Raw genomic sequence first — 26,434 nt, 5'->3', positions numbered from 1 at the left:
TGTCGTTCTCTTGAGATGAGAAATGTAAATATATGCCTAAGGAATTTTTGAAAGTTAATGTTTAGCTGAATGCAAATAGAGTACATACATTCGAAATATGTCTGCATTTGGAATAGATTAGCTGTTTAATCCCTTGGCACCAATCCCTATTAAGTGTTTCAAATGGCAAGTCCAAGAGATGAGAAGGAGTTATATCATTTTACTCATCCATCAACAAAGTCAATTTAGCTTGCCTATTCTTAGGATAGCAGCTGATTGTAGTCTTGTGTACAGTAATTGTTTCATGAAGTGTTATTTTGAAACACCCTGATGTTTATCCCATTTAAAAAATACATCGTTTGCTTGTGTTTAGAGTTTCATTTTCTTTTGCACTCACAGCTTTTCTGCGCTAGGTATATTAAATGTATTCTCTCTCTCTCTCTTAAAAAAAATTCGATTGTGCTGCATATTGAGCTCATTATTCTAACGAATCTGAGAAAGAATGCCAAGCGACTAAAAGGAAACATTATTTCCACCCTTCTTCCAGTCTGGGATTTAAATTGTGTCCATATGAATCAGCTGGAATTGTTCTGCTCATCAGATAGTGATTAAAGTAGAGGAAACTAGAAGCCTGACAATATTGTAAAGTCAGCATGTCTACAGTATTGTGGTTGGGTTCAACATGTGTGAATTGATTCTAGGCCTTTGGATTCCTTTTCCAGGCCAAATGGATGATTACTATGCTTGGTTTATCACAGCCCAAGCAAAAAGGACAGAATGGCGACAGATTAAATTAACAAGGAGAAGTGAAAGACTGCTTGGAAATGCTTTTGTTGCTGTTTTCGCCATGTGTTGTTGGTGTTTTCTTCTGAGCGATTTAAACACCGAACTAGGGTTGGAAGAATCACAACCATAATTCTGCTTTTAATGCTTTTGTAAAGTTTGTTTGGAAATGGCTTGGGTTGGACTACGTCTAAAGCACGTTAAAAGCTGTGGAAATCTTTTCATTGAAGATAGTGGGGTTTGGATCACAGGCTCAAGATTTGGTTGGGGGTTCACAGAAAAAGTTTCAAAGCCCGTTGCGTTGAGCAAAACGATACACAATGGGAGCCTTTTCCCATTTATATTAATGAAAAAATGTGTCAGTGTCCAAAGTCAGCAGTATAGATACTAAAAGAACTATTTTAGTCTCCAGATTTGTTCTTTATTTAAAGAGTTGGATGCATGCAGTTTTTAAAAAGATGCAACAATATACTATAACTTTGCTGCATAATGACATTAATTATCCCTGGCTCAAGTATTTAATAAAGTTATCAATAAGAATAAATTAGATACTGCAGTAAACATGAAACTAGCAATTCTATTTTGTGTCATGAAGTCAAAGTATTTTAGATAGTATTTTATATTGTCCTGTTTATATTCCAAATTATTCAGTGTGTGTATGTGTGTAAGCATGTGGGCATGCGCGCACAGCAGAAAAACCCTGGCTGTGAAACAGGGGAGAAGTAGAGCTGAACAAGCAGTTGTTTTTCAAGAGCTGCTCCATGTTTAACACTTAGTTTACTCCCTGTGCAAACTGTTAGTATGATCTTTTTTATTCATTAAAAAATTGTCACCAGCATTTTATTAATAGGTACAATAATAAAAATACTACAAGGTCTCATTCTCTGTAATCTTTAGTAGGCTATACATTCTAAACTTTACAAAACAAGGGGAAACCCTCACTGCTTAAATAAAAGGTCTGCAGGTTCAGCCCTAATGTAAATATAATAGGCAATTATCTATTTTGTGGTTAATTTCTTGAGCATAGATCATAACTTTGGAACACTCATTTATTTTTATGGTAAACATTTCGATGTAGAAATATTTACCACGAACTCTTTCTTCCTCTCCTCTCCTCTCCCCTTCTTTTCCTTTTTCTTTTTTTCTTCCAAAAATTGAATTGCATTTTGCAGGAGAAGCTAACTTTCCTCCATACTTTGTACCAGCACTTGGTAGCAGGCTGCGTTCTTATAAAGAAATCAGAAGGCATCCTGGATAAATTCTCTTGGTCGGAGCTTTGCACAGTCTTGCAAGAAAATGTTGATACGCTGATCTTAGACCTCAACAAGGCTAATGAGAAGGTACTGTCCTCAGGCACCAGACACCTCTATTAAATTCAGTGACATTTGTCCACATCACAATATCGTTAAAAAGGACTGACATTCATCTTATTTCAAAAAGAATTTGGGTGTTAATAATTCAGTACCGTTAATTATGGCTTGTCTACAGCTCAGTTTGATGCCATTGCTGTGGGCATGTAAATGTGACTGAAGTCTGTATGAAATCTCTAAGCTCCAGCTTCTGTTCAGGACTTGCTAATACTATTAGCCAGTGTTAGCCACAGGGACCTAATTAAAAGAAAATAAATTAATCTTACTGATGAAGCTATTCAAAGGACCGAGTCATTTACACTAATAAACCAACTCTTTATCTCAGCATAAAACAGAAACAAAACGCACTTGTTCGAGAAACATCCTCTTTAAAATATTTGCTGTTGGGTTGGAGGAATTATTTGAGGAAGGGAAAAAATGTTTCCAAGAAATGCCAGATGCTCTTTGATCCTTTTGGATTTGTAAACATATATAGAAATTGCAAATCTATACGTCATAAGTTTAAAGAAGATAACGTTTCAGAAAGCTTAACAATGAAATTCATGCGTACGTTGACATGAGTTGCCTTGTTAGCTGAAGATAAGATTAGTAAAATAAGGTCAGATTTCTTTTAAAAAAAGAAACATTTTGTTATGTATAAATAGTTGTATCACCTATCTTTTAACACTTCTATCCATCCGCATTCCTGACTTGTTCACTATTACCATAGTTTTCTGTGATCTAGGAGAAGAATTCCAGAGTTTGGTCCTCACTTAGATTAGCTCCCCAAGGGTAGGAAGAAAAGCATTTCATATGAGCTGAGCTATTCATCTCACATTCAGGTTTAAGGCAAGCCATAGGAAATGAAGTATAACTCTAAGGAACTTTATTTTTAAAGTTTAAGAACCAGTTGATGCAAAATGATAACAGAGAGTGCAATCAGAAATTCAACCAATGTCTTAACATAGAAGAAGCCTGCTGACATGAGCTTCTGGGCAAATATCCCAATAGGGTAAAACGTGCTTCTAGGAGTTGACAGGAGGGCTTAACTAGATTTGTATTATTGGCTAACTTTGAGTAAGTATAGTTTTAAGTCCACTTTTTAGTCTTGTTAGATGAACAAACTTCAATTCAGTTTTTAACAATGGAAGAAATAAAATTGGAGGCACAAAGGCAAAATGAAATCAAGGGCTTATAATAAACCAACAAACCTTTAAAAAGTATGGCAAAATAATATGCTATTGGTTGCCTGCTTAAAAGGTCTAGGGCTCTTGTTTCGAAGGCCTCTGAATTATCCAATATGAAAGTTATTTTTGATACTCTTTAAAAACGGACATTAGCACATTTAATCATTAGCACCGTTTTGTATAAAAAGTTTCTTCTGTTCCCAGTACAAACTACTTGTATGGTTTAGCTGACCGCCAGTCCTTTCCCCGGGAAAACTCTGTGGTTGTTGCAGCTACAGCATCTAATGTTATTCTCTATTAAAAATGTGATATTTAAGACAACAACAACCTAGCCTCAACTCTTCATCGACTGGGCTGCTTTCCTATACAAATCTATTACTAATGGGGTAACATTATATCCTTCGTATAGTTTCTGTTGTAAAAGACTTACATATTATTAATTGGGTTTTTTTTCCCCAGCATGAGGCGCAACTCTTTTAAAACTCCAGCAGAAGCTACCAACAACAAAACCCAACAGCTCACCCAGAAATAGGTCAAGAATTGCATTCTGTATTGGGAAAATCCAATCACTTTCAGATTCACTTTGCATTAAAAATTGGTGGGCTGGTACAGAAACCTGATCCTAAAACTTTCAGTGTTAGAAAGGGTAGTCAAGTATAGATAGTAAAAGATCCAGGTCACAGGTCACAGGCTGAGGAAATTTGATGGTAGGTTTCCATTGCTGAGAAGTGGTACTTAATTCCTTATGGGTTATGGGATTAGTGATAGCATCCTGAATGTATTATTAATGTCTGTTTTAAAATAGAACTGTGTTTGAGAAAATTGAAGGATTTTTTTTTTAAATGCCAATCACGCAGGTATCACACCTTGAATATGTTTGTAAAAATAAGTCAGATACAATGAAGGAGATTCAACAGACCCAAGAAGAGACTTTGAAGAAATTTGCAGAACAGATGAAAGCTCAAGAAAGCTGTTGGTTAAAGCAGAAGAAAGACTTGGAACAGCAATATTCTGGACTCCTTGGGGAAGTTCAGACCAGGGCCCAGGTACAATATTTCTGTCAGGAAACTATTAACTTTTAAATTCATTCTTTAAATATTTAGCATATTATTTCGGCAGTTTTGTTCCAATGCATTTTAAAACTGCCTGGGAATTTTACTACACTTTGAGAGGTGGTGTTTTTTTTCTTCTTTAAACTATTAACTTCCTCTTTTTTAGGATGCGCATGGATTTATGGGAAGGCACTCCAGAACTTACACAGTCTTGGAATCCTGCAGTTGTATTTCCCATTTAGTTACCATGCAAAAGTAACCTACAGAGTAAAAGCATTGCTTCTTTGTGTTATTACACCGAGTACCAGATGCTTGCCCCACATGATAACTATTTTTTCTATGGCTTCTAGCAGTAGTTTCTGAAATTCACTTTAAGGTGAACTGTGTCTCAGGCATAAGCTTGTAGGAAGTTGCTAACAATAATAAAAAAGATATTGAAAGGCAAATCTTCCAGATTAGACAGGAAAACAGATTAAACTGGTATATCTCAGGGAAATGGATGGTGTCCCAGATAATTTCTACTTCACTTATTTTCCTGAGTTTTACAAATGCTAAAGACCATTACCATTTTTATGTAAAGAAAAGCCTTCTACTTGGATATTGTAGAAGTCTACAGCAAGTTTCTTTTAGAAAGCCTCGTTATTGTTTCAATTAGTTGAAGAGGCTCCAACTGGTTCAGAATGCAGCCGTGCGGGTGATAGAGGGAGCGACTTGTGGCTCCCATATAACACCTCTCCTGCGTAGGCTGCACTGGCTACCGGTGGTCTTCCGGGTGGCAATTCAAGGTGTTGGTTACCACCTTTAAAGTGCTCCATGGCATAGGACCGGGTTATCTACGAGACCGCCTACTGCCACCGATAGCCTCCCATCGACCAGTGCGCTCCCATAGGGAAGGTCTCCTCAGGGTGCCGTCAGCCAGACAATGTTGGTTGGCGACCCCCAGGGGGAGGGCCTTCTCTGGGGGGCTCCAACGCTCTGGAACGAGCTACCACCAGGGATCCGCCAACTCCTTGATCTCTGGACCTTTCGACGCGAGCTGAAAACATTTTTATTCCATTGTGCAGGACTGGCCGAATGTTTTTTTAAATGGGGTTTTTTATTGGATTTTATAGTTTCTAGCCAATTTGAATATTTGTCTTTTAAATTTGTTTTTAATTTTTGTATTTCGCTTTTTTTATCCTGGCTGTAAACCGCCCTGAGTCCTTTGGGAGAAGGGCGGTATAGAAATTAAATAAACCTAAACCTAAACCTGAATAAAATGGATTACTAAACCAATTCATTATGTAAGACAACAACCCACCATGGACCAAAAAGAACAGATGCTTCTTTTTCTCTCTTAATATCACCATGGGCAAGTGACCCCTTCCAATGGACTCCCACATGTCGTCCTTTTAAAAAAAATCAGTTCAAAGATTATTTTGGTCAGTGATTTGCAGCCTTGGACAAGTAATCTTAGCGTCATTCCTGTCCCTGCTTGGACACTTAGGAAAGATAGAATCTTAACTCCATTTGTTGAGAAAAGGTATGCTTTCACTAAGGTCAAGTGGTTATAGCTTAAGCAAAGCCAGATCTGAATATTCCCATATAAATTTGGGACATTTTCCTTCTCCCCAGGTCCTCCTCCCCTTGGCCATCTGGTCAGTGTCCAATAGTATTCAAATTCATTGTTTTGGTAACGGTTCTGGATTTGGCACCTCTTGGGTGGATGTCTGCATTCTGTTTTGTGTTCTTGGATCTCTCAACCATTGTGTCTGATTGGCACCTCTGTTTCCTGTCATTACCCCTCCCTGTGTTCTCTTGCCTTGCTCCCTCCTCCCCACTTTTGTCATTATCGTGAAGCGAACCTGAAGCAGTGTGATGGCAGATCTGACACTTAAGCACAGAGTTACTTGGGGTGGCAAGTGGATGGACTAAATTGCGGTGTGGATGCATGATTGGAAGTCCTGAAAGATCAGGTTGGGGATAGATTGTAGCAGAGAAAATCTATTTGGTTGCTAAGAGTCGACACCCACTTGCTAGCACATAATCAATAAATCAATAGTTGGGTGTAGAAGAGGGAATGAAAATGATAAAGATGGGTATTAAGAGAAGAACATTCCCATCTCTCATTTTTCCTTTCACCATTATTCTCTCTATTCACTCTCCAAATAAAGGTTACCTGTATGAGAACAGATGAACTGTGTTTTCAAGGGTCACAAGCTTCTTTATTGTTGCAACTGCAAACCGCCACTCCCCACATCCTTCTAGGAACAAAAAAATCCCTTGTTATTATTGACATTATATTTATGATCTAAGTCAATTCTACCTCCCCCTATTTTTTTTTAATTTCCCCTCTTACCAGTCTCTTCTTTTTTAAATATAATTTTATTGAATATTTTAATTATAGTATTAAAAGCAAATGCAAACTAAATTCAAAATGAGGAGAGACAGAAAGCTAAAACTATATGTATGTATGTATGCATGCACGTATATATGCATATGTATATATATATATAGGTATATATATGTTTGTATATGTATATAGTACATAGTATAGTATATAGTATATAAATTATTTCTGATCTTCATCACAATAAGTATAGAGAAACTTAAGAACTCTTTGCCTCCTATAATGTTATAAACAAATATTTCTTCTTTCCATAACACATCCCTTATCTACAGTATATGTAAATCCATAAATCGTCAATTTATCATTCCTGATGTTATTAAAAAAAAGTCTGAAAAGGTTTACCAGAGCTTTGTAGAAATATGTCTTATTTTAATCTTGGTCAAACAAACCAATTCTATAACCTTCCCTTTACTTTTAACAATCTTGAAGTCATTTAAGCGGCTTTTGATACCATCGACCATGGTATCCTGCTGCGACGGTTGGAGGGATTGGGGGTGGGAGGCACCGTTTATCGGTGGTTCTCCTCCTGTTTCTCTGACCATTCGCAGACGGTGTTGGCAGGGGGGCAGAGGTCGACCCCAAGGCGCCTCACTTGTGGGGTGCCTCAGGGGTCTGTTCTCTCGCCTCTCCTGTTCAACATCTATATGAAGCCGCTGGGTGAGGTTATCCGTGGTTTTGGAGTGGATTATCATCTGTACGCTGATGATACTCAGCTGTACATTTCCACCCCGAACCACCCCAACGAAGCCGTTGAGGTGATGGGCCGGTGTCTTGAGGCTGTGCGGGTCTGGATGGGGAGGAACAGGCTCCGACTCAACCCTTCCAAGACAGAGTGGCTGTGGGTTCCGGCGTCCCGGTACAGTCAGCTTACACCATCGCTGACTGTGGGGGGGGGGAAGTACTGACCCCAGGGAAGGAGTGCGCAACTTAGGCGTTCTCCTGGACGATCGGCTGTCCTTAGAGGAACATTTGAAAGCCGTCGCCAGGGGAGCATTTTATCAGGTTCACCTGATTCGCCAGTTGCGCCCCTTCCTTGACCGGGACACCTTACGCACGGTCACTCACGCCCTCGTCACTTCCTGCCTGGACTATTGCAATGCTCTCTACATGGGGCTCCCCTTGAAGAGCACCAGGAGGCTCCAGCTAGTCCAGAATGTGGCCACGCGGGTGATAGAGGGAGCACCGCGTTGCTCCCATATAATACCCATCCTGCGTGACCTACACTGGCTGCCGATAGCCTTCCGGGTGCAATTCAAGGTTTTGGTCACCATCTTTAAAGCGCTCCATGGCTTAGGACCGGGATATCTACGAGACTGCCTTCTGCCGCCGATTGCCTCCCAACGACCCGTGCGCTCCCACAGAGTGGGCCTCCTCAGGGTGCCGTCAACCAAACAATGTAGGTTGGCGACCCCCAGGGGGAGGGCCTTCTCTGTGGCGGCACCGGCCCTGTGGAACGAGCTTCCTCCGGGGTTACGACAACTCCCCGACCTCCGGACCGTCAGATGTGAACTGAAGACTTTATTATTTCAGCGAGCTGGACTAGCCTAAGAATAAAATATTTTAGTTAAATTTTAATCGGTTTTTAATCGGTTTTTACCGTTTTAGTGATTTGGCTATTATAATATTTAGTTTTAATTGGGTTTTATATTGCTTATTTATTATATTGTTTTATTTTAATATGCCTGTGAACCGCCCTGAGTCCTACGGGAGATGGTGCGGTATAAAAGTATGATTAATAAATAAATAAATAAATTTAGGTGTTGCATTGGAGTTGGTCTTTAATTTTTTGATTCTTTATCATTTTTGTGCCAAAACCTAACATAGCTATACCTCTAGAAATTCAAGAGAATGGCAAATTATTTGAGAGAAAAGTTTAACAAAAACCCTTCTCTCAATTTAGCTAAGAAGTCCCTAAATTATCTTAGCTTATTTAGAATCCAGTGCTAGAATCTTTTTTGGGGGCTATGGGGTGGATGATACCAGGAAAAGGACAAAAATAAATAATACAGGCCAAATGATCATGGTGGGGTACAATGGATAAATGTTCTTGATACCTAGCGCTGGAAAACTGCCTTTAATCTAAAGGAGTAATTAAATTAATGATGGGCTGTTGGTCTTAAAAATGATTTTCAAAAAGTGATTTGTATCTACCACAAGTACAGCATCTTCCTTCTATTCATAGAAGCAGTTCAACTTTTTAAAGGCTTTCTTGTTACCCCAAAAGTGAGTTTTGATTGCTTTAAGAATCACATTAATTTGAGTTGCCTCCTTAAGGCAACACCTCTGATGATTGATTTTATGCGTTATTCGCAACAGGAACTCTTGCGCCTGCGAGGTGCCCCCGCCTCGCAGGAATGGCCCACCACACTATCGAGGGCCGGCCTCTATGACGGGTCTTGGGACCCACAGAGGTGGCATGCTAAAAAGAAGGGTTTATGGGGTTTTTTAGAAAGGGAATTTTTAAGGGGTGGGAGGGTAAGGGCGGGTAATGGGGGTAACCCGTCGGGTGAGGGGCCAGTTCCTGCACATGCTGGCGGTTTTTCTTTATTAGGTCCAGAGGTTATGGGGAGAGTGTGTTCCTATCTGTGAGGTGGTTCTATTGACACGGTAAGTGGGAGAGGCAGATATGGCGGGCGAGGGTCATATCAAGTTTCGGGGCGCGTGCTCGATGTTTGAAAGCGATCACGCTCCGACCCCTTGGACTTCACCCGTTTCCCGGATGGTCAGGATCCTCAGAGCTTGGGCCTCCGGCTGATGTTGTGCAATGCTCGGTCCGTGGTGAATAAAGCCCCCCTTGTTTGTGCCCTTATACAGGGGGGTTCCGCGGACCTTATGGGCATTACGGAGACCTGGTTGGGCACTGAAGGCGTGCCCTGGTTGAGTTGTGCCCGCGGGTTTCCGTGCATTCCATCAGCCGAGGCCCAGGGTAGGGGTGGGGGTGGCGGTTGTGATTAGAGAGTCTAGAGCCGAGGGAGACCACTGTACCTCAGATTGCCGGGTGCGAATCCCTCTTTGTGAGATGGGGTCATAGGTGTCAGATGGGTATGCTGATCACGTACCTGGCTCCTTGCTGCGTGACAGCTGCCCTGCCCGAGCTCCTGGAGGTGCTGGCCGGGGTGGCAGTTGAGACCCCCAGACTTTTAGTCATGGGGGACTTTAACTTGCCATCGTCCGGCTCGTCATCGGCGGCAGCTCGGGAGTTCATGGCTTCCATGACGGCCTTGGACATGACCCAAGTAGTTGATGGCCCTACTCACATTGGGGGTGGCACCCTGGACCTGATTTTTCTCTCTGGTCAGTGGTTGAGAGATCTGGACTTAAAGGAATTAGTCATTGAACCTTTGTCATGGTCAGATCACTCTCTTCTTCGCCTGGACTTTCTGACCGCCATTCACCACCGCGGGAGGCGGAGCCGATCGTTGGTTCCGTCCCAGGCGCCTGATGGACCCGGATGGGTTCGGACGGAGCTTGGGCCATTTCCTGAGGGTCTGGCTCACGGCTCGACTGAGGAACTTGTTGCGGCCTGGGAACAGGCGCGGCGGGGGCCTTGGACCGTGTCGTGCCTTTGCGACCTCTGACCCGGCGCGGGTCCCAACCGGCTCCTTGGTTCTCCGAGGAGCTGAGAGGATGAGCGCGGAGAAGGCGCCTGGAGAGTCTTTGGAGGTCTGGCCGTTCGGAAGCTGATCGGACACTAGTGAAGTCCTATACTAGGACTTACCTAGTGGCATTGAGGAAGCGGCGTAGCTCGCCTCCTCCCTCATTGCATCGGCAGATAACCGCCCAGCCGCCCTGTTTGGGTGACCGCTCCCTCTTACACCAGGGGCGGGATGACCCGTTGCAGGGGCGTGCTGAGGAGTTTAACGGTTATCTATACGATAAAATCGTTCAACCGGGATGGTCTGGACCAAGATTGCAGTGATACGGGCGAGATGCGTGAGGCGGTCTTGGTGACATTGTGTGGGATGAGTTTGACCCTGTGGCTCCGAGGACATGGACAGGTTGTTGGGTAGGTTGAATGCCACCACGTGTTTACTGGACCCGTGCCCCTCTTGGCTGGTGCTGGCCACTCGAGAGGTGACACGAGGCTGGCTCAGGCGATTCGACCGCTTCTTTGGTGGAGGTGTCTTCCGGCCGCCTTGAAAGAGGCGGTGGTGAGGCCCTCCTTAAGCCGTCCTTGGACCCGGCTGTTTTAGGTAATTATCGTCCGGTCTCCAACCTTCGCTTCACGGCGAAGGTTGTAGAAATATGGTGGCATATCAATTTCCCTTGCACCTGGATGAAACTGTCTATCTAGACCCGTTCCAGTCCGGTTTCGGCCCGGTTACAGCACGGAGACGGCTTTGGTCGCGTTGGTGGATGATCTCTGGAGGGCCAGGGACAGGGGTTGCTCCTCTGCCCTGGTCCTATTAGACCTCTCAGCGGCTTTCGATACCATCGACCATGGTATCCTGCTGCGCGGTTGGAGGGATTGGGAGTGGGAGGCACCGTTTATCGGTGGTTCTCCTCCTATCTCTCCGACCGGTCGCAGTCGGTGTTGACGGGGGCAGAGGTCGGCCCGGGCGCCTCACTTGTGGGGTGCCGCGGGGTCGATCCTCTCGCCTTCTGTTTAACATCTACATGAAGCCGCTGGGTGAGATCATCAGTGGTTTCGTGTGAAGTACCAGCTGTATGCGGATGACACCCAGCTGTACTTTTCTACACGGACCACCCCAGCGAAGCTATCGAAGTGCTGTCCCGGTGCCTGGAGGCCGACGGGTCTGGATGGGGAGAAATAGGCTCAAGCTCAATCCCTCCAAGACAGAGTGGCTGTGGATGCGGCATCCCGATACAGTCAGCTAAATCGCGGCTGACCATCGGTGGCGAGTCATTGGCCCCGATGGAAAGGGTCCGCAACAGGCGTCCTCCTGGATGAGCGGCTGTCTCTAGAAGACCATTTGACGGCCGTCTCCAGGAGAGCGTTCTACCAGGTTCGCCTGGTACGCCAGTTGCGCCTTTCTGGACGGGATGCCCTATGCACGGTCACTCACGCACTCGTGACGTCTCGCCTGGATTACTGCAATGCTCTCTACATGGGGCTCCCCTTGAAGGGGATCCGGAGGCTACAGTTAGTGCTGAAAGCGGCTGCGCGGGTGATAGATGGAGCCCTCGTGGCTCCCGTATAACCCCCATCCTGCGCAGGCTGCACTGGCTACCTGTGGCTTCCCGGGTGCGCTCCAAGGTTTTGGTGACCACCTTTAAAGCGCTCCATGGCATTGGGCCGGGCTACTTACGGGACCGCCTACTGCTACCGAATATCTCTTACCCACTCGTGCGCTCTCACAGAGGGTCTCCTCAGGGTGCCGTCGGTAGCGGCAATGTCGTCTGGCGACACCCAGGTAGGGCCTTCTCAGTGGGGGCCCCCACCCTCTGGAATGAACTACCCCCCGGACTGCGTCAGCTTTCCGACCTCCGGACCCTCCGCCCAGCTTAAAACGTATTTATTTAATTGTGCAGGGCTGAGCTAGATTTTAAATTATTGGTTTTAAATTGGGTTTTATTTGATATTTTAATTCTAAATTTACGGGCTTGTTAGAATCAGTTTTTTAATTGTTTTATATTGTATTTATATGTCTTTTAAATGCCTGTACACCGCCCTGAGTCCTTCGGGAGATAGGGCGGTATATAAATTTGAATAAATAAAATAAATAAATAATAAATCTAAGACTTACATGGAAATCTGGGGGTGCTGGTGATAGAAATAGATCGCTTTCTAAATAACATTATTTCATTATTAAGAAAACTAATATTTTTGCATCAAGAGACAGGGACAAAGATAGAAATGTATGTATAAACAACTGAAAGCAAATAAGTCCTTTAAGGAATGTAAATAACAAAATTTCACCAACAAGAAAGGAAAAGAGAGAGAGTTTACAACAAGGAGAGTTACCTCCTTTGAAGTATTGACTTGCTCTTTTAAGGAGCAGTACTGATATCAAAACGGGAATTAGCTGAAGGCCGGACTATTCAGTATTATCAAGAAGAGAGTTGTAAGAGAGAAATATAAAATATAGTTGGAATAAAGTGAAGTCTTTTGAAGTTCAAATGTCATTAATTCTCAGTTTGTAGTCCTGCGCTCTAGCCAACCCATTGATATAGACCCAGCAAGAAGCAGGATAAAAATTAGAGTTGTACATTCTGGGGGAGTGACTGCTCTCTCTCTCCCCTTTAGAATTTTTGAAGTGCATTCTAATGTAGTAAGCCACTTTTCAGGGTTTCTCCATTCCAGAAAATCTTTTAAGGCAAAAACCTTAATGTTCTGTTCAAGGAATTGTGCTTTCAAGGTTCAACAGAAACATTTGGTATAGCATAGGGCTGAGACACATGTCAGAAAATTATTTATTTGTTTTATTATGTATACAACCCAATCATATTTCATACTTTTCTGCGAAGTGGTTAACTGACGGTTTCCTCCCGTCTCCTTTATTCCTTTTCTTTTTATTACAAAAACCACAGTAATGCTCCAACAAGCTTTCCTGAACGGAACATTTTCTAGTACAATTATGGAGAGTTGCAGTCAAAATTACATTTTATGCTCCAGACTATTCTGCTCTATTTTGTATATGTTTTCTTCCTCTTCTTGTTTAAGTGCAGTTATTCTTGTTCAGAAAATTAAATGCAATTTTAGAACAAATCATGAATTATTAGTATCAAGTAAACAGGTTAAACCTAGACAATTAAATTTTGGGAAATTTAAAACAATGAAAAGAAAAGTTATTGTAATACTGTATGACATGGACATAGAAAAAAGTCCCCAAATTCCAAAGATGAAATGTATGTATAAACAACTGAAAGCAAATAAGTCCTTTAAGGAATGTAAATAACAAAATGTCACCAACAAGAAAGGAAAAGAGAGAGAGTTTACAACAAGGAGAGTTACCTCCTTTGAAGTATTGACTTGCTCTTTTAAGGAGCAGTACTGATATCAAAACGGGAATTAGCTGAAGGCCGGACTATTCAGTATTATCAAGAAGAGAGTTGTAAGAGAGAAATATAAAATATAGTTGGAATAAAGTGAAGTCTTTTGAAGTTCAAATGTCATTAATTCTCAGTTTGTAGTCCTGCGCTCTAGCCAACCCATTGATATAGACCCAGCAAGAAGCAGGATAAAAATTAGAGTTGTACATTCTGGGGGGGTGGCTGCTCTCTCTCCCCTTTAGAATTTTTGAAGTGCATTCTAATGTAGTAAGCCACTTTTCAGGGTTTCTCCATTCCAGAAAATCTTTTAAGGCAAAAACCTTAATGTTCTGTTCAAGGAATTGTGCTTTCAAGGTTCAACAGAAACATTTGGTATAGCATAGGGCTGAGACACATGTCAGAAAATTATTTATTTGTTTATTTATTGAGTCTAAGGCAAAGTTAGATTAGCCAGGAGACTACAGGGTTAGTACAAAGTAGTTCTTTGGATCTGACAGTTGGAGTCCTTTTCATGCTTGTACGCTAACCAGAGTGGACCACAGGGGGGCGGACTAATTCCACACTCAGAAAGTTTCAACAGTGTTCTACAGCATCATTCAGGGCTTCTCCCTCCATCAAAGTTGCTTCATGCTCAGACATCGCATTGGGGAAGGTCCAGTACCAGCTGGATTCACACTTCTGTACGAAACGGCATTATTTTCCCACCGAAGTGGTACCTATTTATCTACTTGCATGTAGCATGCTTTTGAACTGCTCACTCCATCACCCAACACTAGGGCTTGAACTGCCAGAGTATAGACTTTCTCTAACTTCATTAAGCCATTGAGACACCAGGCCTGTTCAGGAAAGGAAATAGATGCAATTTTTAGAACAAATCATGAATTATTAGTATCAAGTAAACAGGTTAAACCTAGACAATTAAATTTTGGGAAATTTAAAACAATGAAAAGAGAAAAGTTATTGTAATACTGTATGACATGGACATAGAAAAAAAAGTCCCCAAATTCCAAAGATGAAAAGATCCACACGTCTTTCAGGATCAGCTGTTGTGTTAGCTAGAGAAAAACTGGATGAAAGCCTTGGGCAACAAGATGGATGTAGCTGACTCAATGCAGAATTTCACTGTCAAGCAAGAAAAGACAAGAAAAAATATCTCAATCATAAGGAGGAATATTGCGAGAAAAGAAAAATGAGAATCTTTTATAGAAGATCAGATAAATCACAGGCAAATTTACAGCTATGACAGGAATACTTAACAGTAAAAGAGACCTGCTAGAAGAAATGAGATTAAAGGAAGATGGAAAGGTTGTCCTAAATCCTTTACAGGTGGGATTATAGAGTGACAAAACATCTGTAGAGATAATATATTCCGGTACCAACCTGTCTAGAAAATAAGATACTACAGATAGTAGCTCACCAACCACAGATGACATTGGAATGGGACAACTCGCTGCTGCCTGCTCACCACCACCAGCTTGCCACTGCTAACTCCATACGGTGAACTCACCACGGGGACAACTCACGATGAGCAGTTGGAGGGAGAAACCTGGTGGCGGTGATATATATAATGTATCCTATATTCAGTTGATACAGCCACTAAACTTTTAAAACTGCAGGGAAAGAGGTGGTTTTTAAAAAAGTTTTAACAGCTGTACATAACAAACATGCAGTTGAGAGATTGGAGGACAGCATCTGCCTTTTGTTTCTGTCAGTGTCAGAACATTGTACCGCAAGCTCCGCTTCTTCATTGTAGGGCATGCATAGGGCAGAGCTTGTATTGCAATGCTGCAATATTGGTTTTTTGTTATCATTCTGTCCTCTCCTTGTCCCTAGCCTTGTGGAGACCCTATGTTGGAAAATATAGGCATAAATACTCAAACTCAAAAAAGGATAATGTAAGAGGGTGTGCAAGTTCATTAATCTCTATTAATTTTTTATGCAAACAACATTTTGGTTGAGTTTTTCACCAATGAATATCACCATTTAAGCAGAGAGAAATGCCAAATGAAGTTGCTTTCGGAAAAAGAGAAGGCCATGAAATCAGATATCTAACATTAGATGATAATGGACAAGGCAGGAGAAGTATAAAGACACTTATCTTCGTTCTCCATAGCAACTTCTTCAGTAGAGAAGATCATGCAGTAATGTGGAACATACAATCTTAAGGACAAGGGTTATGACAGAACACGTAATTGTTCTTTTGAGGAATCTTTAGAATAAACAAGGAACTACTGTAGGTGCGGAATTTGGAGAAAGAGACTGGTTCAGGCAAGAAGGTGAGAAAAGAAAAAGTCTGTTGTACCCGTATTTGTTTAATTTATACAATAAAAAATGACTAGTAGAATTTGGAATCCAAATTGGAGGCTAAAACACTAATAGTTGAGATAATGTAGATGACATTACTTTATTAACTCAAAGTGAAGTAGATTTAGAAGAGCCATTTATGAAACTGAAATAAAAAGTGAGAATCTGAATTAATGTTAAATATTAAGAAGTTAACCAGCATGCTCAATGAACTGATGAAGTGATAGAGTGAAGATGGTAGATCGTTTTATTAGGCCCAAGAACAAAGGTGGGCAGTATGATGAAGGAGTTAAGAGGAGGTTAACCTCAGAGAAGTCAGTAACAAACTTAAGTCAAACCAAACAGTTTAAGAAGTAAACATGACATACTCAATAATTGATAATACTGGAAAAAGAAGGTTGGCAAACTGAGGGAAGGAAAAGAAGAGAAAGATAATGGCTAAAGTAGAGGAAGAGAATCTAAACGAATGCTGTTGGAAGAACAAGAGGAATGTTTGTCAACCACAGTAATTTTAATATACTGTATGTGTCACCTAAGGGACGTGGTAGCTCAGCGGCTAGGACGTTGATCTTGTCGATCAAAAGGTCGGCAGCTCAGCGGTTCGAATCCCTAGTGCTGCCGTGTAATGGGGTGAGCTCCCGTTACTTGTCCCAGTTTCTGCCAACCTAGCAGTTTCGAAAGCACGTAAAAATGCAAGTAGAAAAAATAGGGACCACCTTTGGTGGGAAGGTAACAGCGTTCCGTGTGCCTTTGGCATTGGGTCATGCCGGCCACATGACCACGGAGACGTCTTCGGACAGTGCTGGCTTTTCGGCTTTGAAACGGAGATGAGCACCGCCCCCTAGAGTCGGGAACAACTAGCACGTATGTGCGAGGGGAACCTTTACCTTTATGTGTCACCTAACTAGCTAAACATGAAGCAGAAAATAGTTACAAAAATACTGAACAGAAAAAACATTCATCTCATCTGCTTGTATGAATATTGTGCCTTCTTTCTTTTAAGTACAGTATCAGATTTTGTGCCTGGCCTGGAGTTTATACAGTATTTCCTCCTAACATCTGTGCTTTTTGAAGTGGAACTTAGGGAAAGGCGCGTAATGTGATGCATTTATAGACGCCTAAGAATAACTGAGAATAAATTAATGTAAAACTAGACCTTCTATTTCTTTCTAATAGGAAACATTAATATCCATTCTGTTGCACTTTATGTATTCATTAGGTGTGTGTAAAAATAAGTGATTGAGGATTATCTTCATCACTGTTACTGCTTGTTTATTTGTTTTATTATGTATACAACCCAATCATATTTCATACTTTTCTGCGAAGTGGTTAACTGACGGTTTCCTCCCGTCTCCTTTATTCCTTTTCTTTTTATTACAAAAACCACAGTAATGCTCCAACAAGCTTTCCTGAACGGAACATTTTCTAGTACAATTATGGAGAGTTGCAGTCAAAATTACATTTTATGCTCCAGACTATTCTGCTCTATTTTTGTATATGTTTTCTTCCTCTTCTTGTTTAAGTGCAGTTATTCTTGTTCAGAAATTAAATGCAATTTTTAGAAATATGCAATAAAAATGAAAAATGAACTAAAATATTTTTAAGGCTTTCATGAAAGTCTTAGGATGCACTATAGGTGGATTTTTTTCCTCCCGCAGACAGTTCTTAGTTTGAAGAATAGGGCATTTCAAGTTGGTTAGAGATGGGTTATACAGAAATTAATACAGAGATGTGGTATTAAGAATCACACATGGCCTGCAAAATCCTTCCAAAAAGCTCACTCTGAATATTGAATATAACAGAAGATGAAAATTATTGCTATGGGAAGTCATTAGTAAATTTACAGAATACAGAATAACAGAGTTGGAAGGGACCTTGGAGGTCTTCTAGTCCAACCTCCTGCTTAGGCAGGAAACCCTACACCACTTCAGACAAATGGTTATCCAACATCTTCTTAAAAATTTCCAGTGTTGGAGCATTCACAACTTCTGGAAGCAAGTTGTTCCACTGATTAATTGTTCTAACTGTCAGGAAATTTCTCCTTGGTTCTAGGTTGCTTCTCTCCTTGATTAGTTTCCACCCATTGCTTCTTGTCCTACTCTCAGGTGCTTTAGAGAGTAGCTTGACTCCCTCTTGTTTGTGGCAGCTCCTGAGATATTGGAACACTGTTATCATGTCACCCCAGTCCTTCTTTTCATTAAACTAGACATACCCAGTTCCTGCAACTGTTCTTCATATGTTTTAGCCTCCAGTCCCCTAATCAACTTTGTTGCTCTTCTCTGCACTCTTACTAGAGTCTCCACATCTTTTTTACATTGTGGCGACCAAAACTGGATGCAGTATTTCAAGTGTGGCCTTACGAAGGCTTTATGAAGTGGTATTAACACTTCAGGTGATCTTGATTCTATCCCTCTGTTTATGCAGCCCATAACTGTGTTGACTTTTTTGGCAGCTGCTGCACACTTAATCATTATGTAAATCCATTTTCTGTTTTATATTCTGCTTGCATTTCTTCTGTTTGAATATTCAACTATACTATAAAATCCCAGTCTGCACTTTTTCTTTCAAACAGAAAAAGGAAAGTTTTGACTAAGGAGAGGATTTATTTACAGTGCTAAAATCTTTCAGGACTTCATCTGTTTCCCCTATAACAAGAGACACAGGAAAAGCCGAAAGTATCTCTATTATACTTTATTTACAAAATGGCAAGCACTCTGTATGTAACAAAGGGAGAAATAATCAAGAGGTTTACACCCCTTGTTGGTCCAAATTTCATTCTTTAAGGTTTATTTTTTTTTAAAAAAAGAAAACCACTCATACAACTTCAAGAGGCAATCCTCAGCCAACTAACTGGTATTTAATAAAAGATGAAAGCTTGTTTTCTATAGGCCCTGTTTATAGCAAGCTATAGGTGATAATAGAAAGGTTGGGATACTGATTTTGTTTAATGCAGATTCAAATCCAGTTATAACAATGACTGAACAGTCATGTTGTGATTTCAAAGTACAAGGGGTTGTGACAATAAGAAGGAAATTTATTTATAGATAATTCTTGATTTAGAACCACAACTGAGACAGAGATTTCTCTTGTAAGTCATTGCATTGATAAATCAGAGGGGACCCAACTTTATGACAATTTTTATGGCAGTCATTAAACGAATCATGAGGGAGTTAAGCAAATCTAGTTTCCCCAATAGGTATTTTTTTTTGCTGAAAATCAGCAAAAAGGGTCTCAGATCACAACCGTGTGACCCTAGAATGCAGGGACCGTCACAAATACGAGCTGGTTGCCAAGCATCCGATTGCAACCATACCATTGTGAGTGTGGATGAAATGCCATAAATGCGAGTGCAAGTCATAAGTCACTTTTTCCGAAGCCAACCTAGCTTAGAACCATTGTTAAATGAACAGTTGTGATGTGAGGTCTCAACATTTTAAATTGTGAAGAACAGTAGCGTAAAGCGGTCATCATATCCAGCGCTACGTTGTTGTTGCCTTGTAGCCAGTATAGCTTTTTGATGCTTTATGGTAGTGACACAATTGCCTTTTTTTTTTTTTTTTTGCGGTTTGGCTAGTGTCATCATGAAAATAATTTTCTGCGGTGAGCTGCTGCTGACTCAGCATAACAGACGTTCTTGGATTTCACTTATACTGTTTGTACAATCTTAAGGGCTTCTTCTGACTTTTCCCATACAATAGCTCATATCTGCCTAGGTTTCTTTTTTGGTCCTCATAGCAAATATGATTATTTAAATGGAGGGAGATTTTGGCTGACTGTTTATACCTCCACGCTCTATTTCATAACCATTTTTATGTCGATTTTTTTAGCTTTAAAAATCTGATAAAACCTGAGAAAAGGCATGTTTCGGCTCCCATTTCTAAATTAATGACACTTTTGGGAACCAAATGTAGACATAGCTCTTGCCTTCTTGACTAGTATTCCTCCAGAGCAATAGTTCTTAAACTGAGGTAATCTGGGCATATCCTGGGGTTAATATGGATCCATTTGTTTGCTTTGAGAGTCAAGGATGCAGTTTGGAACTGCCACTTCCAAGATCTTTATATAAAGCAACATAGTTTGGGATTTATTTATTTTTTGAAGTGGGGGAGTAATGGCATTAATCAAGACTAGGAAAAAGGGTCACTGAGTCGAATAGTTTAAGAACCACTTCTCCAGAGGTTTGAGCAGTCCTGTCTCTGCTTTCTTTCAAGCAAACTGAAAATTTAGCTTTTTCCCCAGGCCTTGAGACAGGGTGGGATGTGTCTCCATCAAAGGGTTGAATTTGCATGCAGTGTTAGCATTATGGCTATTCCTCTTGTTATGGCCATCTTTTTTAGAGGGGTTGTCCTGAATGTGATCAGTGAGATTTGGATGGGGCTAGAAATCTCAGTTAGACATTTTTAAAACTATAACAGCTGGGCAGCAATTCTTAGTCACTCAAGCTCATGCCCTCCATTCTGTAGCAAATTTCCAACCAGGGCCACCATTCTTGGTGGGAAAACAAAACAAAGCAAAAGCAAAGTATATGAGGATTTCAGAAAAGCAAAAGAATTTTAAACAGCTTGTAAACTTCCTTAAAATTTCCAGACCAAGATTAAAATTAAAGAGAGAAAGACCCTTAGCCTTGTAGACAACACGGGATCTCCTGAATTTACATTCAGCTACTGAATATAACAGGGGGGAAAAAAGGTGTTGGGGGGGAAGAAACCTTGATCCCTAACTAAATAATTAATATTCTACACCATCTTTTCCCTTGAACGTAGAGAGGAAGACTGGCAGTATCTTTTAACATTTCTAGCGAGTTTAAAGGGCTTCTCCCAATAGGAAGTTCCTGTAGGAAGTTCCCTCGGTCCTCAGTCATGACCAGACTGAGACCGAGGGAGGGGTCAAATGTGTCATAATTCCTGAGCCCCTGTGTGCCCACAAGACATTTAAATCCAGCCCAACTTGAATGCCTCTCTTATCTCCCAAGCATTTTTTTAATGGTCAGTTGGCCAGATTCTTGTAGAAAGCTTAAGATTGCAATAAATATTTATACCCATTTGAACTGTTGGAACTCCTGACTTCCCTGGCACTTGACATTAATCTGACCAACTCACAGTCAAGGGAAATATGTGTGAGATAAGACAGGTATTCAAGGTGGGACTTAGATCTCTTGTGAGGGTGCAGGGACTTGTGACTTATGATACATTTGACCTCTCCCTTGGGCTTAGCTTGGTCATCTCCTACAGTTCGACTATGATTACCACAGTAATCATAGTCAGGATCATGGAATGTATATGGTTACAGCCAACTCAGATTAAATCTGGATCTTGAAGGACATTCTTTTGAGCAACCCTGGATTCTGACCTACAAGTTCCAGTTGTCATCATCTCCCACCTCCTTATTCATGAACTGAGAAGATGATTTGGGGCATTAGTAGGGCTGTAGTTTTGAATAATGTCATCATTTGATATTCTTGTAAGTCTTTATACTATAGTTATATAGTATGGGCCGGTGAATAGCGCAGGCTGGTAAAGCCTGTTATTAAGAACACAAAGCCTGCAATTACTGCAGGTTCAAGCCCGGCCCAAGGTTGACTCAGCCTTCCATCCTTTATAAGGTAGGTAAAATGAGGACCCATTGTTGGGGAGGCAATAAGTTGACTTTGTAAAAATATACAAATAGAATGAGACTATTGCCTTATACACTGTAAGCCGCCCTGAGTCTTCGGAGAAGGGCGGGGTATAAATGTAAACAACAACAACAAAAAAGTTAATGTGCTTTAAGGCTTGAGGTTTTTCTTAACATTCATTTTTCTGCTTGTTGGAATAGCAGGTTTCATAGTTGTGAAAAGTAAAGCGATGTGTGATTGATAAAATAAAACAAAGAAGGTTCTCTTGAAAATAAAATTCTTCCTGAGACGTAATTAATCTGTGAATATATAAGTAGGGGGTTGATTACAAAGTAATTAAAAGATCACCTTTACTTTCCTCTTTCCAGCTGCTACCTATCTATTTCTGTCTCTGCAGGTTTTCCCTAGTTCACTATTCTCTTTCGCTAAACTAACTTATCCCAGCCATGTGTCATCTTTGCAAAGAAGGATAATTGTTCTTCTGAATCATAGATCTTGCTTGTTGTCTTCTGCACAGATAACATGATTAAGATGTGTTGTACTCTTGGATTTACTAGTCATAAAGTTAAGCAGAAAGAAATAATGGACACTTTCTTGTAATGAGCCAGGCCACAGCTTTAATCAAGTGAAGTCTTGGCTACAGTTTCTGATTGGGGTTTAATAATAATATTCCATATAGGGTGTTTTCAGTGCTACAGGAGGATGTTAAAGAGTAAATCTAGTAGTTGTTTTGTATACAGAACAACAATCCCTGAACAACAAGCCTTTTTCATTTATTTGCAAATATTCTAAATCTTATGGACCAATTCTGTGAAGGCTTCCTTCCTATTATGCAGTTTGGACAAAGTTCTGTTTCTGAACAAAAGGCAGCAGTGGCCAAATCTCCAATGAATAGGGGAGAAAAGAACAACAGAAGCTTAACTTGGTGTCTACAGGATGGATGGGGTTTCAAGCATCATGTTGCTTCTTTTAATAACTGTCCTCCAGATGTGTTCGGGCAATGATGGATCAATATTAAATTGAGTTCTTTGAGCACTCTCCTGTTTGAAATAGCTTCAGGACTAGGATTCATTGTTGAATCACTAGATACAAATAGGTTTCTTTATTGGAGAAGAATAAGAGATTGTGGTAGAGATAGTCCTTGATTTCCAATCACAATGGGGACTAGGATTGCATTATAAATTGATGCAATCATAAAATGAGGTGTCAAATAACTGCAAGGACTTACAATGACAATCTTGGCAATTTGTGGTCATTGAGAATTCTGAGTTAAGCGAATACCCATTCCAATCCAAACCATTCTGTGAGTGGTCTCTTCCAACCGCAGATCTCAGTAAGGTAAGGGACTGTCTCTAACTCTCCCTACCTGATTTTCTACCCACCCACATCTCTGTCCCTTAGCCACCCTGCCCTGTCCTGCAATTGCTGTAACTACAAGCACAGATCATAAGTCAATTTTGTCTGCACCATTGTAACTTTAAATAGTCACTGAATGAATGATCTAAGTCAAGGACTACTTGTATATTTTAAATATTGTGGCAACAAAACAGAAATTACTGTTGTGGTAATGTTTAAAGTCTCTTTTGTTCCACAGATGTGCAACACTGTGCAGATCACTGATCTTTACAACAACTATGAGATCCGCCCTCCCCGCCTTTCAAGAAAATGGGATTTATGAATAGTTTACTGATAATGGCATTCAGGCTGAATCTCAAAGCTCGATCATGTATTGACAGAAATACGTTTTGATATAGCCAGTGTGATATAGTGGTTGAAATGTTGGACTTGTTTTCAAACTTCTTGTCTATGAGAATCAGGATATGACTTTGGCCTACCCAATCAACTTTTAGCCAAACACATTTTGCAGAATAAACAACAAAAATAGATCAGCTTCATTTACTCCAGACCGGTCAGCAGTAGACTGATTAATTCTCATTCTGTATCCCTATTTTATAAAATGCTAACATCTTTTTCCTGTATCCAATACAGAAATACCAAGACATGGCAGAAAAAGCCAAAGACAAGTTCTCTGCTACTGAAAAAGTCCAAGAGCAATTACTCCTTGAGAATTCACACCTTAAAGCTTTGTTGACGCAGACTCAGAAAGAACACAGATCTCTGCTAGCAGCTTGCGCACTGTTGTCAGGGGCACTGTATCCCCTCTACTGTCGGTCCTGTGCCCTCTCGACCCAGAGAGATGTTCTTCAGGATCAGGTCAACACCTGTGACATGTTCAAGCATGAAATCAGGAGACTGGCCAGTGCATTGTGTGAAACTGAGGAGAGGAAGCAAAGCAATAGCAAGGTGAAGAAGAAAAGGCATTCCAGAAGCTGGATACACCTTTTCCGAAAAAGTGTTATTGCGGTGCTGGCTGTCCACCGGCTTCAGATTTTATGCAGCCAGTCATGCAGCTCCCTTTTCTCCTGGGTAGATGGTGTCAGAGAAGGCATAGGAATCCCTGTCTGCATTGGAGATTCCAAGGATGTGCATAATCTGTCAAGTAAGATAACAAGCTAATGTTTTATATATGTTGCGTCAAACTACACTTTAGCACTTTAAATAACCATCCTACTAGGCAAAGGCAATGTGGGGGTTGTGGGTTGGGGAAGCAGATGCTTCACAATTTGAAGGGAGAAATTATGTTTAAAATGTCAAAACTAAATTTAGTAAGTGAATTAAATCAACTGAAACCCCCAGCGTTGGTGCTAAATGTACTGGAATGTTCGTTACCAAATTCTGGAGCTGAATTAAATTGCATTTGGATGAGATCACTTGCTAAGTAAGAAACAATTACGATGCTTCGGTTCAAATGTCACATTAAGCTATAAAGAAGGAAATATTTTAATAGTAATTTTATTAAAATTACTATTACAAGTACAATTAAAAAGGTGAACTAACAGAAACTAAAAATAATAAAAGAAAAAATAGAAAGTGCAGAAAAGAAAAAATAGAAAAAAATAAAAATATAGTAAAGAAAATATATATATAGCAAAATAACTTTTCCCTTCATCACAAGTTTAATCAAATTTTAGTAATTTAAACCACTTTCTCTTAAAATACAACAAATTGTTTCTTTTTCCTACATGTTATCTCTTATCTGTAAAAAAATAAAAAATCCTTAAAGGTTTGTTGTTTCAGTCCTGGTCATCAAACATCCTTGTAGTGAGATGGGCAGAAAACAAATTAAACAAACAACAAAAGGGTTACAGAGATGACATAATATTTTAACTTCGATCAAATAAACCAACCTTATATTCCTTCCTTTTACTTTTAACAATCTTTAACTGTAGTCCCTTCAAACAATGTCCCGGAACTTGACATTTTTTATTTTTATTTTTTCACAAAATTCTTCAGTGTTTTAACAAACCTCTTTTGTTAATCTAATGTAAAAAAATTGTCCAGGTCACTCCCTTGGTGTTTTATTTGTATATCTTTTTTAATTATTGCGAGATTGGTTCGCTGCTTTTGTATGTCCAGTGTAGCAGTATTTCCATTTCATTCTTGTAGCCTGTCATTTTTAAATCCACTTTCAGATTAATCTCAATCTTGTCAAGTAAAACTTATTCCTCTTTTGTAACTTCTTTGAAACACAGTCTTTCTACAAAGGCAGACACTCTTAAAATTAACTTGTGGGTACATTGATCAAAAATGAACTTGCCCATTCATTCATTTTATTTCATGTGAAGTTTTATCTCCATCACTAAATCCATACTTATGGTGGACCTGTTTAATACCTATACTTTTAACTTCTGATTTCGTGGGGAAATTGTTTGTTTCACCTTTCTTTTAAATATATTAGAAATATTTGTGTGCATTTTTTGGAATTAAAATAGCTTCTTTTTCAAGAACAATATGAAAATAAGATCCAGAAAAGATTATTTATTTATTTATTTATTTGAATTTATATCCCGCCCTTCTCCGAAGACTCAGGGCGGCTTACACTGTGTTAAGCAATAGTCTTCATCCATTTGTATATTATATACAAAGTCAACTTTATTGCCCCCAACAATCGGGTCCTCATTTTACCTACCTTATAAAGGATGGAAGGCTGAGTCAACCTTGGCCCTGGTGGGACTTGAACTTGCAGTAATTGCAAGCAGCTGTGTTAATAACAGTCTGCTGAGCCACCAGAGGCCCTTCATTTTAAAGTATATTCAACAATGTACCTTATATAAAAATGAAAATCCAGAAAAGATTTTAAAGTATATTCAAATTTATTATATTAAAATCAAAATTAAATGTGTTCAGTTCTGATTTCATACCAAGCTATAATGAATTGTGTAACTAATAATGTCTGTTGCTATAGGATTAAACAAATTTATTTTCCCCCCTCTCTTTTGTGATGCAGGACAACAAAAGGAGCAGATTCGCTGCCTTCAAGCATTCACTTGGTTTACCAGTTGTGACCTTCTTACTGCAGTCCTTAGTTCTATGGCTGAACTACAAGAAGTAATTAGCAAGGCAGGTAATGTCTGAGTTTCTTCATTGGTTTGGCCTTGATAAATCAATTCCTTTTTTTAAAAAAAAGCAGGGGGCAAACTGTTGATAGCATAGACTACTATTACCTAGAAATAAGTGAACTGGCTATAATAGCAATAGCAATAAGGCTTATATACTTCACAGTGCTTTACAGCCCTCTCTAAGTGGTTTACAGAGTCGGCATATTGCCCCCAACAATTTGGGTCCTCATTTTACCCACCTTGGAAGGATGGAATGCTGAGTCAACCTTGAGCCTGGTGAGATTCGAACTGCCAAATTGCAGGCAGCCGGCAGGCAGCAGAATAGCCTGCAGTACTGCACTCTAACCACTGTGCCACTGACTT

General features: G+C 40.3%; 1 protein-coding gene across 10 annotated transcripts in view; it reads left to right on the top strand.

Moving 5' to 3' along the window:
• The window catches only part of CCDC171 (coiled-coil domain containing 171), a 220,734-nt gene that overhangs the window by 79,194 nt on the left and 115,106 nt on the right, over positions 1 to 26,434 (top strand). For all 10 annotated transcript variants that reach the window (XR_009153715.1, XM_058171431.1, XM_058171429.1 and 7 more), the window contains 4 exons: positions 1,935 to 2,102; positions 4,156 to 4,344; positions 23,601 to 24,111; positions 25,960 to 26,076. Coding sequence is in view for 9 of the 10 variants with exons in the window: in XM_058171431.1 (XP_058027414.1) it covers positions 1,935 to 2,102; positions 4,156 to 4,344; positions 23,601 to 24,111; positions 25,960 to 26,076 (985 nt within the window). In the remaining variant the exon portion in view is untranslated. The remainder of the gene's footprint in view (positions 1 to 1,934; positions 2,103 to 4,155; positions 4,345 to 23,600; positions 24,112 to 25,959; positions 26,077 to 26,434) is intronic.

The sequence above is a fragment of the Ahaetulla prasina genome, chromosome 2, assembly GCF_028640845.1.
Source record: "Ahaetulla prasina isolate Xishuangbanna chromosome 2, ASM2864084v1, whole genome shotgun sequence".
Taxonomy (NCBI): Eukaryota; Metazoa; Chordata; class Lepidosauria; order Squamata; family Colubridae; genus Ahaetulla; species Ahaetulla prasina.
Note: the sequence above shows the minus strand (reverse complement) of the source record. Positions and strands in the feature narration are given on the sequence as shown.